Below are 15,118 nucleotides of genomic sequence, written 5' to 3'. Positions count from 1 at the left end.
AATTACAGCGGACTGAAATAAAGTAATTCATGTGTACACATGTGCTATATAAGGAATACAATATGGACAGATAACATCTCTGTGGTGTTCCACTCCATTCAGTTTTCTATACTACTCTTAATTACCACCAATTGTGGCCATGGCTGCTCATTATTTTAGACGTTACTCAGCGGAGAAACATTTTAAATATTATGATTGAGTTGAGAGTAGACGATGCATGTCCCCACCTAATAAATTACACATGAGGTATTTTTAAAGTGAAACTATAATACAGTGCAGTACTGTTATTTTTTTTATTTTTAAACCATATTTTTTGCAGCAGAAGTAGCTGCTTATTCACACATCTAGCAGTTTGGAGGGTAATATTATCGTTCATCCTCTTCATCCAATTCTAAAGCGACTCCTGGAGGAAACATCTCAGCTGTGTCTGTGTGGTGCTGAGCAGGTGAGTTGTGCTTCAACTGAAACTCAGTTTAAGGCTTTATGCTGCAGATTCAGGCCATGATTGTCGTTAGGTTCATATAAACACTTTTTACATTGTTGTTATAAAAATATTCCTCATAGCTGCTGCAAAAAGAAAATGGCTTCTAACTCGTCAAGCCTGGCTCTCCACAATCCTCTATCATACTCACTCTCCCAGTTTGGTGGTCTGTTTAAGCTGCGGTCATTTCCCATCTCTCCCTTTGCTTGTCAATACCTCTGCTGGTCTGCTCCAACAGGCGGGTTAAAGACATTGTAGTCATCACTCCTCATTATATCGATATAATAATCATATCTGGGGAAGTGATGAAGTCAAAGTTTGGACACCAAACTCCAAGTTTTGCTGCAGCAGTAAACATCTCAAACGTGAGTGGTCTGACTGAAATACATGAAGACAAGGGAAGAGCTTGAGAAAACTGAAAAAAAGGATGGGACTGTAGATTTCCGTTGCAGTTTTACCTGAAGGTCCATACTGTTCTGGAGCTTTCAATCACAGCACATGATCTTCATCAGCAATGTGAGTTTGCCCATGAATCATGAAATAATATGTGTTCTCTTCTGATTATTTGAAGGACCCCTTGTCTATGCTCGCTTACAAAGTTAACAAAAATGTTTGTCTTTGACCTTGGAAACATCTGTTTGCAAATAAAAGGTCCATTTGATAGTCGTTCTGTCGCTTCTGTCGCTCAAGGTCATATCATACAATCTTCATCAGCAGAGTTTGAGTAAAAAAATCCACTTTGAACATCAGTACTGTTAACGTAAATGCGTTTCATATACTCCTATAGAAATGTATTCTTTCACCCACTCAGTCAATTGAGCACAGACCATAAAACGCACAGTGACGTCAGTCCACAAGTAAAAATCTGCAGATTTCTGGGAAAAACGAAAAAGATGACAGCTAATCCACATACGTCTGCATGTTCCTGTTTGGTCAGCAGTCTGGGGCTGGAGCCTTGTTGTCGCCAGACCACATGATGAAGTGTGTGAGACCAGGAGAGAAAGGAAAGTGCTTCCTGGGCAGTGATGTGTGACAGGAGATATCAGAGATCTGGTGCTGGGTCAACCGTCACTGACAGACACAGCACCTCTTGACACCCACCCGAGACCCAGGGAGTTGTGCTCAGCAGACACGGGTCAGTGGAGGCTGGAGATGTGTGGGTTCATCACCTCAGTGTGTGTGCCTGTGTGTGTGTGTGTGTGTGCGATCATCATTTATTGTTTGTGTGTGTGAACTCGGCTTTATGTGTCTCTCTGTCCCTCCTCTGATTCCTTTGCGGAGCAGCGGCGGCTACCCAGGTGGTCCCGAGAAGAGGAGTGGGTGTGTTCAGGCAGCGAGCAGGTAACCTAAACCTTCACACCCCCTGCCTGCAGCTGCCCCATCTCCTCCCTCAGGGAACCCGGGCTTCTTTTACATGCTCTGCGCTTTGTTCCCCACCCTGCAGAACATTAGCACCACAATGACCTCCAAGGAGAAACCTGAGTCCATTAAGAACCTAAAGGAGTGGGATGAGGGAAAAAAAAAAAGGGGTAGCTGATCAAAAAAGGATGGAAAAAGTTTAGATTCAGTTCTTTAAAAAAAGGTGTTAACAGCGCTAAATTGGACCTATTTCATTTTTTTATATATATGTAGTGAGTGCGGTTTTTGATACAGACCCGAGCATTTTTCAAAAGTATCCCCCCCATCAGTGGTGAGGCAGGGGGAGAGAGGAGGGGACAGCCACGGCATGTAATAATGGCCTGTCATTTTTCATCAACATTCCCGACAATGCATGACCCAGACTGGAGCCAGAACACACACTTGCACAGAAATACATCACTTGGGTCAGAGGGTCGACCAGCTTCATGATTACTGGGACCAGGAGAGAGATGTGTGTGTGTGTGTCTGTGTGTGTGTGTGTGTGTGTGTGTGTAGAGTGAGGTGTGTATCCCTCAACATCATGGCTGAGAGTTTCAGGATCCCTCTGTAGTTTGCAGGAAAAAGACCAGAGCACAGAGAGGATGTTGGTCTAATATCCATCTCAATTTCTGCTTGTTCTTCATCTCCCCTTGTTTGTTCCATCAGGATGTATTTCTTCAGAGAAAGTCAAGCACACAGGCCCTGGAGCTGAGAGCCCTCTGGGAGACGATGGCTGCGCCACACGGACCCCCCACACCCCGAAAAACCCACTCTTAGCCCCCTTCTCAAATTAGATCCCAGGTCTAATCAGAGACAGCTTGGCGTTGTGGGTGGAAACTAGCCACAAACCTCATCTTCAAATGAGTGCTGGTTGCTTGTGAGAGGCCCCCCTGTTCTGTTGACTGGGCAGGATGGAGCACTGTACTGGGCGCGCTCAATTCTCTTGACCACACAATGGAAAATGGGAGAGAGAGACCACACAACAATGAGTGATTTCCAACACAGCGGCCGACCCAAACCAAGTTTCAAAGTGAAAGCTCACTGTAATAATACCCTGACAGGAACAATATCCAATGCTCCGCTGACTAATATCTCTCTTTCTCTTGGACGGCAGGTCAGGACGTCAAACAGCAAGGTAGGAGAAAAAACTTAAGTCAACGTAGAAATGGATACAAGTGGTTGAGTGATGACAAAGATGACCTTGAAAGTCTCAAAAACCAGCATTTGCATAAGGTAAAAACCATAGACTGTATATAAGGATAAGCAGTGGTGTAGGTTATTAATCCCACCTCCTCCGTGTAGAATGGGAACAAACTAAAAAGTAAAATTAAATATTGAATAAAGATGGTCAATCTGATGTTTGTGTAAGAGTAGATTTTTCTACCAAGTTTGGTTTGGAGTAGTTACTTGATGCTGTGAAACTGGAGTGACACGTCATGATCACGTCATCCATCCTTTGATAAGGACTGTGCAGATTACTGCGACCTGCACATTTTCCCTACATCTTGTTATTTGCAAAACAGTTTCACCTGAAGAGCCAAGCGGTCCTGGAGCTTTCGATCATAGCACAGGAGCCCTATAAGCAAACTGAGTTTGCCCGGAGGACATGAAATCATAGGTGTTTATGTGGATGGTGGTCTGACATCCTCTTAAAGTTAATATTTCCTTTGACCTTGGAAACAGCAGTGGGAAAAAACAAGGTCATTTTGTTGTCCGGGATATTTTGGCTTCTGTTCTTGATTTTAACAGTCTATGTAAAAAACATACAATACAAACACATATGAAGAATAAGGACCTTGAGGAGCTACCATGTTACAGGGAGAAGTTCAACCACCCAACTTACTCCTCAACGTGAAAAGAGAACAGACAAAACACACACGAGAGGCAAAACCCAAGATGCATGAATAAATGAAACCATTAGAAAACACTTTCCTGAATCATCTTACATGAAAAACTGCAAATATAGTAGCAGCATTTTTTGACCTTGGACGACTCCGCAGTCGTTCACGTCATCGCTCAATTAGTCAGCAATCTGCCCATGATGAGCCCTTCTTATCCACTGGGATGAAGAAAAACAAAACAAAACGGCACACTAGTGGATTTCTGGCAGCATCTCTTTTGGCAAGCCGTCATGATTATTACTTTGTGTGGGGAAGCATTCATTTTGCTCTCAATTGCAAGACGGGAAAAAAAAGTCAGCGCCCCTTATTACACTGGTAATGATAGATTGCTCTGGCGGAGAGCACCAGTCCAGCCGGCCAACCCTGCTGCTCTGCTACCTACACCACCGATGCCAGAGCAAATGGCTCCTTATTTAAATCTTCTCAAGGGTAAAATTGGGGCTCTAGCTAGTCATTACAAAGTGGCACATAAAGTCTAATTTGGGTCATGCTGTGGTGGCTTAAAAGCAGTGTGAGTCGTTTTTTACGGCTGCTCCCTATGTGTCTTTGTGCAAATGAAACAAATGTGCTTGTTTCCATTAGTGACAAATGGAAATTTGTAATGGCAAGCACTCGCTCCCTGAGGATGTTTTTCTATTCTCCGACCAATAAACACGAGGAAGCGGAGAACTCCCACCAGTCGGACGACTCCTGATGGAGGTGGATATTTTTCATCCGATATAGATAAGACATTAACATTCGGCCGAGGAACCTGTAGATCGTCCGTTAAGGTCACATCCTCCTCGGGGTCAATCCGGGTGTTAAACGTCATCTAAACCACAAAGAATAAGTCGCAGTGTTGTCTGAGCAAATATCACCATCTCAATTCTTTTTTCCATTAATGAAGTCTCCATCTATAGCCAAACTCTCTCTCTCTCTCCATGGTGGAGTTATTAATGTTGAGTGCTCATTACAGCTGTTCAAACACTGGATGGCCAAACGACCCGTGCTCTACGCAAACACTGCGATCCACTCTGGCAGCATGTGCTAGAATAATGTGAAAGGGAGCATAATAACGTTTGTCATAACTCATAGGACACGGAGGAGCGGCCGGGAGAGGCCTTCAAACCCAAACACACAGTGTGGATGAGATGTTTGTGTGTCTGACACAAACCAAAACAGGCCGCTGTTCACACCAGGTCGACAAACAGAGCGGCGGGTCGGCGACTGAGGCCCTCCGCGGAGCGCTCGTTTCATCTGTTGAGGAGGTCCAGAGATCTGAGGGGGCGCTGGGTGGGGGGGCAGGCGCCGAGGGGGGAGAAGTCTCCTATGGGGCCGATGTCAGGGGCCAAAAATAGCGGAGAAGGCCTCCCAGCTGTGACTCTCTCCCTCGGTGACTCATCGGTGTACGGTAATTAGCGAGAGGCGGTTCGCCACCATCGTCGCTGGAAACCGCACGGCGCATTGGTGGTGACAAGGCCCAAAACAAGCGCTCCTTTAAGAGGGACGGGGTGGCAGAGTGGGGAGGTGAGCAGGAGGGTGAGGGTATGTCACAACTTGGAACTGATTGATATTACCAAACTATTCCAAAGGGGCAGGAGGAAGCGAGTAGGTGGGAGAGGGAGGCAGAACGACAAGGTGTGACAGAGAGAGAGAGTCCATCCCTTCACTCACACACACACACCAGGTGAACAGGTGAAAAGCTCTGTGTGCAGCAGCTTCAGACTCCAATAGCTGCTCTTTACTTGTAGTGGCTGGATTACTGCAGGTCACTTTTTAAATTTACAGAAGCTGCAACCAGCAGGGCCAGGCAAACATCCCATTCCTCAATCAATCAATCAATCAAATTTTATTTGTATAGCCCATATTCACAAATCACAATTCGTCTTAACAGGGTATGACATCCTCTGTCCTAAACCCTCAACAAGAGTAAGGAAAAACTACAAAAAAATCCTGTTAACAGGGTAAAAATACATAGAAACCTCAGAGAGAGAGAGAGAGAGAGAGACACATGTGAGGATCCCTCTCCCAGGACGGACAGAAGTGCAATAGATGCAGTGTTGGGAAGGATACTTTCAAAATGTATTTCGTTACAGAATACAGAATACATGCCCAAAAATGTAATCTGTAACGTATTCCATTACATTAACTAATCTGAGTAACGTATTCTGAATACTTGGAATACTTCCGGTTTGTATTGCATTTTTTTAAGTGTATGATTGCGGCGTTGTTATAGTCAGTGGAGCAGCAGCAGTTTAAACTCTCTCTCCGCCGATGCGGCGGGCCAGCTGGATGTCCGGCTCCCATCCACTCCCACCTCTGTGCCGGTCCCAACGGAGGCTGAAGTGCAGCGCCACAGCAAGGCTGCCTCGCGTCGTGCAGCGATCGTTTCGGCGTCGAGTCTATTTTTGTTTGCGCTTGACGCGACCGTATCGCTCCAGGAAACACACTGAAAAATGATTTTAAACGATATTGATGACATATTTTATATGATATAAATGATAAAGTATGGATCCCATAGTTTAAATTCCCCTTCTGTTGTCCTGGAGTTTTAATTTTACCAATATTACCAATCACATTATTACATGCCCCCCTCTGCCCATCCATACAGACACACAAGCAGTCATAAAGATAAAAAGAGAGGGGGGGGCCTCCCCATTGGCTTGAGTGGAGAATACGTAATTTACCCTCGACACCCGACATTGAACGGAACAAACAGCGGAGAAGTTCTTGAAGATGGATGACATTAAATTGGGACGCTGTTGCAGTTAATGTTGGAGCAACAAGTGAACATATGCTTTTATACTACTGGGTCAACGGGTGATATTATAAGCGCTGCCCGGCGCTTCAGCGTCCGGTGTGAACCCGGCGTGCCTCGCTGGTCTCCTGCTGAGCCATGACAGCGGAGCTCTGGGAGCGCAGGTCGGTCTTCTCTCACCAGGCGCTGGAAGGGCAGCTTGCGGATCAGCAGCTCCGTAGATTTCTGGTAGCGACGGAACTCTCTCAGAGCCTCGGTCCCGGGCCTGAAACGGTCCCGAGCCGGTCGCGGTGAGGCTTCTTCACGCCGCCGGGGGCCGGGCGCTCTTACGGCAGCCCTGGTCTCCAGCTGCTTCCTGGGGGCTTTGCCTCCGGTGGATTTACGAGAGAGTGAATAAACTCGTGAAAGAGAGAAGTACCGTCATGTAATCCACTGATTTCAACAATGTAACTGTATTCTGAATACCATCTATTTAATTTGTAACTGTAACGGAATACAGTTACTCATAATTTGTATTCTAAATACGTAACGCCGTTACATGTATTCCGTTACTCCCCAACACTGAATAGATGTCAAGTGTAGGAAATTATCATCAAGATTAAAGTTTTTTAGCAGCATTGATAGGGTAAACATTTTGAAGGATAACTTCAATACGGTATGTCAAGCAGTCCTGCTGCAATCATAGTCCATTCCTAACAGGCCTGTTCACAATGGGTACTGCACTGAAATTAGTAGAAAGGTGGATTTCCCTCTTTGTCTCTTGACCCTTTCCACATGTTCTCCTCATGCACCGCAGTAATGGCGGTCCGTTCAGGAGCTAAACCAGGGAACCTATAGCACCAGTAAATCCCCAGTCGGTTCTAATGGACTCAGCAGACCCCTGGACATTGAATTACAGCTGCTTGCACATCAATTAATTCACCTCCAGTTTCTGTGCAAACTAAATGGTCCATTCACATCTCATCGCAGACGACGCTGAGCAAACAGATGCCTTCATCCTCTCTGTATGTTTTGGGTCAATGTTTTCTTTGCATTTTGAGTCATATTGATTTATGTCTGGACCTGGAAGCATGAGTGTGTGTGTGTGAAAGAAAGAAAAAAAAGAGATACTGAAAGCAGACAGAGATGTGTGTGTGTGTGTGTGTGTGTGTGTCTGTCTGTACATCTGTGTGTTTACTGAAGACCCTTTGAGATGCTACTGGAAATAAGCCATTAAAGCTGACATAGCTCACCATGTAAAAATCACATAATATGTTTTGTGGGAGGGATTGTTGGGGATCAGAGACAGAGCAGCAGATATGAGTTTCTGTTCCTGGCTAGTCGAAGAGGGGGTGGGGGGGCGGCTTGTCATACCAGACACGGTGAGCACATACATTTCCTCGGGCCCTGGGCGTGTGCTGAGGTTCTGCTGGGTGGACTCATTACTCAGTGTGTGAGCTCTGAGCCTGGGGATGACGGAGAAGCCGGTGTCACACCCACTCTGCTGCACTGACCGTTGTGTAATCCCTCCTGGGGTTGTGGAATGAGCTTGTAATGATGACTGGTTTGATATGGCTTCACCCTCTGACACACACACAGAGCTGCTCAGGAGGCGTTCATGCAAAATGAGACTGGAACCCGCTGCGCCGCAAGTAACACTATCCTCGCAGAGCTTCTGTCCATAACAGGAAGCACTTTAAAGTGTTTTTAAAAACTGAAAGGCAGTGTCTGGCTAAATCTGTTGTTTTTAATGTAAAGTTGATCAGTTAATTAAATCTGTGTGAATCTTTTATGGCTGGTTCATCTTGAATGAATCTTTGACCAAACGACTCTATCTATACACAATTCTTTGAGAGACGGAGAGTCCAAAATGGAGGAAGCTATTGTAGCCTATTGGTTGTTTGTTTAACAACTGATGTGTATTTAACAGACTGATAGACGGTACAAAATGTCCAATATACGCAAAAAAAAGAACACAAATGTCTGACTCAATTGCTGAAGACATTCTACGTAGCTTTCCTGTCGGTCGTCAAGTAAAATATCAAAATGAGCCCATGTGACAATACAGCAGGAGAACGTCCCAGTCAGCATGTGGTTGATGACGTTTCTGACTCGCGACGGACGTGAACCTAGATGAATGCAAATATAACAAGATGAACAAGAGGAGCCATACACACGTAGAGGATGCAGACAAATATGTTATTTGGAAAGACAAGATTCAAGAACTTTTGGCGATAGGGACCCTTTTTGGCCAATAGGGCAATAGGGCCACCTACTCCGGCCACCACTAGAATCCATTGAGCCAATATGCCATTAATCTGAAGAAGTAAAATTGAATTGCGCCGTTATATGTGTGGAATTATATCGTTTACACATTTACTCTGTTTACTGTAAGATATACAAAATATATTCATCATTCCTGCATGCATAATCTTTTAAGAATGTAACAAAACATTATTTTCAAACACCAAGATGGACCTGGAGAAGAACAAGGATCCGTATAGATCCCTGGCCTGTTCACACTCGTGCAGCATTCATCGGGCTCTGCCTCGTGATTTTGTCTCTTTATCAAGAATGTTCACAAATCCCTGTGAATGACATCATCTTGTTCTGTGGAACTGCAGCCAAACACACACACACACACACACACACACACACACACACACACACACACACACACACGCTCAGAGAGAGAGAGAGAGAGAGGGAGAGGCAGCACCGAGCGTAGCATCCAGATCCAAGCCCTCAGCAGTCACTCTCCTCAGCCAGCAGACCTGGACACCGACAGAGAAAAATATGCCAAATACTTCCCCCCCCCTGAAATGCCACCCCACCCCAACATTGCCCCCCCACCACCACCCACCCCTCCTATTATTTCTGCCCCCTCTCCCTGTTCTCGAGAGCTCGGTTACATCATCCTCAGTGTCCACATTTCAATAATGGCTCTGAAATCTCCCACTGGCTGCGAGACTCAGAGGGGGGGGCTGGGACGGAGAAAGACAAACAGCAGAATGTGTGTTAAAGAATAATAGCCGGCGTACAGCAATCGCCGAGCGTTCGCTGACAGACGTGAGCTTCAAACATTTGGAACATGCCAATCGGATGTAGCTCGAACTGTCTGTCTTCTCCCTCCCTCGTAATCCCTCCCAGTAGATGTGTAGCGGTAGGTGTCTGAATTGACTCAGGGCCGGTCAGCCGCGCTGTCTTTTCAACCCCTGCCTCCCCACCGTTCAGCCAGTGGGGGGGGGGGGGGGGGGGGGCTCGGAGCTCCGCGCGGGCCCAGCCATAGCAGACATTTTTGCGGTGAAATCATTAAACCCACGTGCAGCTCTCTCTCTGTGGTCACTGGGGGTCGTGCTCCTCTGCCTTTAGCTGAATAAATCATAAAGTTTGCCGGGGGACCACACAAGAAGAAGCCAGGCCCAGTGCAGCCAGCCCATCCAGCCCTCTGCAGCCAGCGCAAAAACACATGCACACGCACAAGCCCCAGACCTTGTTATTTTTCAGAAAAACACCAGAAGGGAGACAGAGACAGAGGGAGCAAGACCCAGAGAGGCGAGGAGGCAAAGCTGCAAAAGGCACAAAGATACAACAGAAAGAACATTGCATGGAACAGAAAGGTTACAGTAAAAATGCAATTGTAAAATGTCGAAAACAAACGTGGAATTCTCTTGTTCTCAGGCAGAAAATAAAGATGTGCAGCGACAGCAAGGTGTAAATAAACAGACAGATTGAAACACAGGACGGTAAACGCAAGCAACCGAGGCTGAAAAACACACAGGACGGAATCTGAAAAAGATGTCAACAACATTCGCTGCTGGTAACATCAGATCAGACAGAGCTGGGGGAAAAAAACACTACATTTTTTCCAAGCATTCTCAGGAGCATCATAAAGACGAGAGAGATCCTCTCTCCCGCTCCGTCTGGATGACCTCGCCAGACTGATCCTTCAAACAAGACCTGACGACTGGAGGAGGAAGCACTGTCCTGTCTGAGGATCACATACTGTCTGGGGAACACTTAAACACAGCCGGCTGAGAATGTGCATGTTTGTGTGTGTGTGTGTGTGTGTGTGTGTGTGTGTGTGTGAGTTTGTGTCTGTGTCCATATTTTGCGGGTTGCACCAATTGATACCATAAATTATTGCAACAGATCGCTACTTAAAGTGCCTGTGTGATTTCAGAGAGGGAAGCGCTTCTGTTTGTGGACACTTCACACTCTTCACACTTCACACTCATGTTTTCATGATAATTTATGCAGTGCACGGTCGCTGGGTGTTGTGGTGAAAGAGGCATAAAGATCTTCACTCAAAGCTGCTTTTTTTTTTATAAAACATTTTAACAAAACTGAAGTGGAGTGAACCCAAGGTATAGTTTCCAAGTAAGTCTACAGTTTCCTTCAGCTTAATTGGACTTGTTTCCTTTAGTTTGTTGGCCGGCAACTTTTTACTGTTCGCTCTCATCGCTTGTAGCTTTGCGGCAAAGGCAGGTGGCTGTTTCAACCCATAAAACCCCTCTGACAAACCCACTGTAGTGTATCTGTACAGCACCAAATTATAGGCAAACCCCAGTTAGCAACTTGCTCATTAAAAGAGTGGAGTATTTATCATCAAAATAGCTGGTGGAGACCAAAACAAAGCTGGAAGGACTTACAACGCAGGAGGTCAAAAACATGACCACACATGAACGATACTTCTGTTTGCTAGGTTCGTCAACATCTCACGTGAACAACTTCGTAAAGAGGTGTTTGCCAGTGATGTGCATTATACATGAAAACCGCTTTTATTGATGCCTCCGAGTGGCCAAAGTCAACTATGCAGGTGATAATATACGCAATAACACGAAAAGATGAAGTTCATTGAACTTCATTACAATTTAAAATCAAGTTAAGTGCATAAGCATAAAGGTACATACTTAGATCTCAAGTGATAGTACCCATTAAGCAGCAGAATACATCTATAGCCAATATACCGTAGATTTATATACTGTATATGTTTTCTTAATTTTCAAAGTAACAGCCAGCTATAGATTTTCAGTTATAGCTAGTGGGTATTAATTCCTCTGAAATAGTGTTATGTTGCTCCACTTCAAACAGAACAATATTTGAGTGATTGCAATGAAATTCTACCACCTCCCTAATCTCTACTGACTTCTTTCATCTTAACCTCCAAACCACTCCGCTCCACTGTGTTTTTTGACACCCCGCTGCCCGCGCTGTTGTCTGCTCTTTCTTCACCTCCATCAAGCCGCTGTCACCTGACTTAAAGGTGGGGGTCGTCACACGTGTCACGGTGAGAAATGTTAGTGGCACAGCAGCCTGGAGAAAGAGGAGAGGGTAAGGGTGGAGGTTGAAACTCTAGCCTCACCGTTAACGGAGGCCATAGCACCTCTCGACCCCAGGCCACACATTTCTGGGTGAACTTTGGCCCTGTGACCACACCAGTGGGGCGGTCACACGCACACACACACACAAACACACACACACACACACACACACACGCATGCACACACAGTATATCCTCAGACACCCTCTGGCTTGCAGGCAGGCAGCCATTACCTGGAGATTGTATCAGTGTCAGTTTGTGGGGGGATTCTTGCTCCCTGGGGTAAACGCACAGAGGGCAGGCGCCTGATCTCTCTGTGAAATGTTAATGTGGAACAAAACAGGCTGAACTCTGAGTGTAGCAATATGCGGAGCCCTGCTCATTGGGTAAGAAACTCTATCCCCTTTAGCATCAACTGGCATGTGACCAGGCCCGAAAAACAAATCAAACAGCTTTGAGTGCTTTGCAAAGCGTTTTAAGCGCACAATGGCTCCACAGTTGGATCAGTGGAGCATGCTTTACAGTATATCTACAGCGCTCTGCCCTCATTAAACCGAGACAAAAATCTCCCCATTCAAGCCGCAGTCTTCATCAGTATTGGTACTTCAATTTTGAAGACAGTAAATTGACCAAGGAATGCAGCCCGCGCCTTATCAAAGTCTAGAAGCCGGGGATCTGGAAATGCCTTGCTTTGTTGAGCGTTTAGTTTATCTGTCCCATAATTGCACATTGTAAAACTGTCTCTCTGGGCTTCTTGCAGTCCCCCAGTGGCCAATGTAACCATCTGGCCCTCGCAAAGATCTGAGCAGGAAGTTATGTGGGACGTCAGAGGATAGGAACTCTGATAACGGATATTTAGCCTCACATAAAGTTGGCTGACTCGTTGACATTCCCGCCATTGTCTGCAGTACCTGTCACTGCGTGTTTGGCAACCTCGCCACAGTCGTCAATCTCAACGCTGATGCTCAACAAAAAGTCTTCTGGGTGCAATGCTCTCTGCAGGTGGAAAGCACGAAGACACCATGTTACTCGACCTTTTATAAATGGTTCATTGAATCAGAAGTTCTGGCGTCTCTTTACCAAAGTGCAGGTGGATGGAGTGCACAGCCGAGTCTTTGTGCCCACCAGCATTTCAGTTTCACTATGGGTGCACCTGCTGTCTTCCTGCACAAATATGTCTCTATTAAGAGTTCTTGTGTCAACCGCATGACATGATGAGAATCAGTTTTTTTCAATATTCCACCTTTATATCGCTGTTATCCTGTAATTTCAGGGCTTGTAAGGTTATCAAGACACGTGTTCTTTGTCTGCCGTCATGACTGAGGGCCCGGCCATAAACAATAAATCATTCTGTTAACACATATGAGCAGGTGGCTGGCAGCTTCTTACCAACTGAGTCACACAGTCCAATTGTAAAGGACAAGAGTATGTGTGTGTGTGTGTGTGTGTGTGTGTGTGTGTGTGTGTGTGTGTGTGTGTGTGTGTGTGTGTGTGTGTGTGTGTGTGTGTGTGTGTGTGTGTGTGTGTGTGTGATTAAATCCTGCATCCATACCTTCCCCGAGGCTTGTCAGAGAGCTGGAGACAGACCTGCTGATATTAGGACAAGGAGGTCTGAGGAGAGTCACCCCTTGCAGGGCACCCCCTCTGCACAGATCCCTCTTTATGCTCCTGTTTATTATGGTCCCAAGTAATCCATGCCTTGTGCACTACACCAGAGCCGCCATATATCAACATCTTGCTGGTGGTTTGCTGGGTTCCAAATAACAGATAGGGTGCACTGAACCTACCATGTAAACTTTATAAAACACATTCAGCAGAACTATAATTATTTACAAAACCAGAGCATGGGAATATTTTTTGCAGGGGAGGGGGGGTCGGGGATTTCTTGCTTTTTTTCTGACTTTGTTGCCCACAGAATTTGTGTTAAAAACTTTATTAGGGATTATTTTTTTATGAGCGCCTTGTTATCGCGGCGCTTTCAAAGCAATCGAATAGGGAAAACAAATCAGAGCCGCTCCGATTGGCTGGAACGGCGGAGAAAGCCGTATTGTACTGTACATGTGTTTAAATTTGCTCAGCTTGTCCCACACAGGTTTGTGTAAGTCAACATTTCACCTCCAGTGTTTAGTGCCTCAACGGTCTAATGGAGGGTTCTGGAGAAATTTAGTCTACCTTTCTTTAGAGCAGGCGTGGCAGGAAAAAAAAAAGAAAAAGAAGAGAAACGGATGGGGGAGAGGGGTTGATGGTGAGGAGGAGAGGGGGGTTATTTTTGTGAGCACCCCTACAATGCTCCACCTGTGCCTCAGCCATACCCCAGAGGACCACCCACTTAGGGAGAGAGAGGGCAGTCGAGAATCCCTATAACCTCTTTGGGTGGGCAATAAGGCCCTGCGCTGAAGTAGAGTGTTTCAGACAACTGAAAGACTCAGGAGGAACGACTCTCGGCGAATACTATCACACCACCAGCGAAGAATAGCAAGTGCTGGTGTGAATTAAAGAGGTGCTACATCAGGGCAGCCTCTGTGTGTGTGTGTGTGTGTGTGTGTATGTGTGTGTGTAGGGGGGGGTAGTAGAAAATGTAAATGCATATATATACGTGTCATTTAATCAAGAACAAGCGAGTGGTCTCAGCTCTCCTCTAATGAATTAAAAGCTTATGTGCATTTCATCGTGACACACAATACCACGAATAGCAGAAAATTCACGAATCCTTCAACTCCCCCCCACACACACTCATCTCATCCCTCTCACCACCGCCGTCAGTGCTGATTTCATGCAGATAACCATAAACATTAATAACTGTCAGTTGCGATACCGGCATGAAACAGCGAACGCCAGATGAGTAGCAGGCCTCCGCAGAAGACACGGCGAGGTCTCGGAGGTCAAAGACACACTTCACCACCGCTGACATGTGTAATGCTGAGCAGGTTTGGTGCAAAGGGGAAAAACAAAACCCACCAGGGACGGAGATGCAAATAAGCCCAGATTGTTAGCATTTCATCCCTGGAGTCTGAGATGTTGTATTTTATAAAAACAGCTAGTATTTAGCATTTACACGTGTGTTGTAATGATGAAGAGACTCTTTAAGGTCGCAGGAAAATATGCATTTTATGTTAAGAGATAAATCGTGTTCATCAAGCTTCCTTGAGATTTCTCTCTTTTCTAAGCAAATAGGCCTCCCAACGTGAAGGGAGTGGACTGATATGAGGGATATTATCTCCCTTATCTGCAAACATAAAGCTGGAGGTCAGTCATTATAAAGGCCTTGTTTGACCGTGGGAATCAAAGATGTCAGTATC

General features: G+C 45.7%; 1 protein-coding gene across 1 annotated transcript in view; it reads right to left on the bottom strand.

Annotated features, from left to right (window-relative positions):
• si:dkey-27h10.2 (uncharacterized) overlaps positions 1 to 14,730 on the bottom strand; it is a 41,140-nt gene extending 26,410 nt beyond the window's left edge. The window contains exons 1-4 of the mRNA XM_061083494.1: positions 14,635 to 14,730; positions 12,731 to 12,815; positions 11,862 to 11,923; positions 11,732 to 11,812 (exon numbers count right to left, since the gene is read on the bottom strand). Of these exons, the coding sequence (XP_060939477.1) occupies positions 11,732 to 11,812; positions 11,862 to 11,923; positions 12,731 to 12,815; positions 14,635 to 14,730 (324 nt within the window). The remainder of the gene's footprint in view (positions 1 to 11,731; positions 11,813 to 11,861; positions 11,924 to 12,730; positions 12,816 to 14,634) is intronic.
• Positions 14,731 to 15,118: the final 388 nt, after the last annotated feature.

Source organism: Limanda limanda, chromosome 2, assembly GCF_963576545.1.
Source record: "Limanda limanda chromosome 2, fLimLim1.1, whole genome shotgun sequence".
NCBI lineage: Eukaryota > Metazoa > Chordata > Actinopteri > Pleuronectiformes > Pleuronectidae > Limanda > Limanda limanda.
This window is presented reverse-complemented; position numbering and strand designations above follow the sequence as displayed.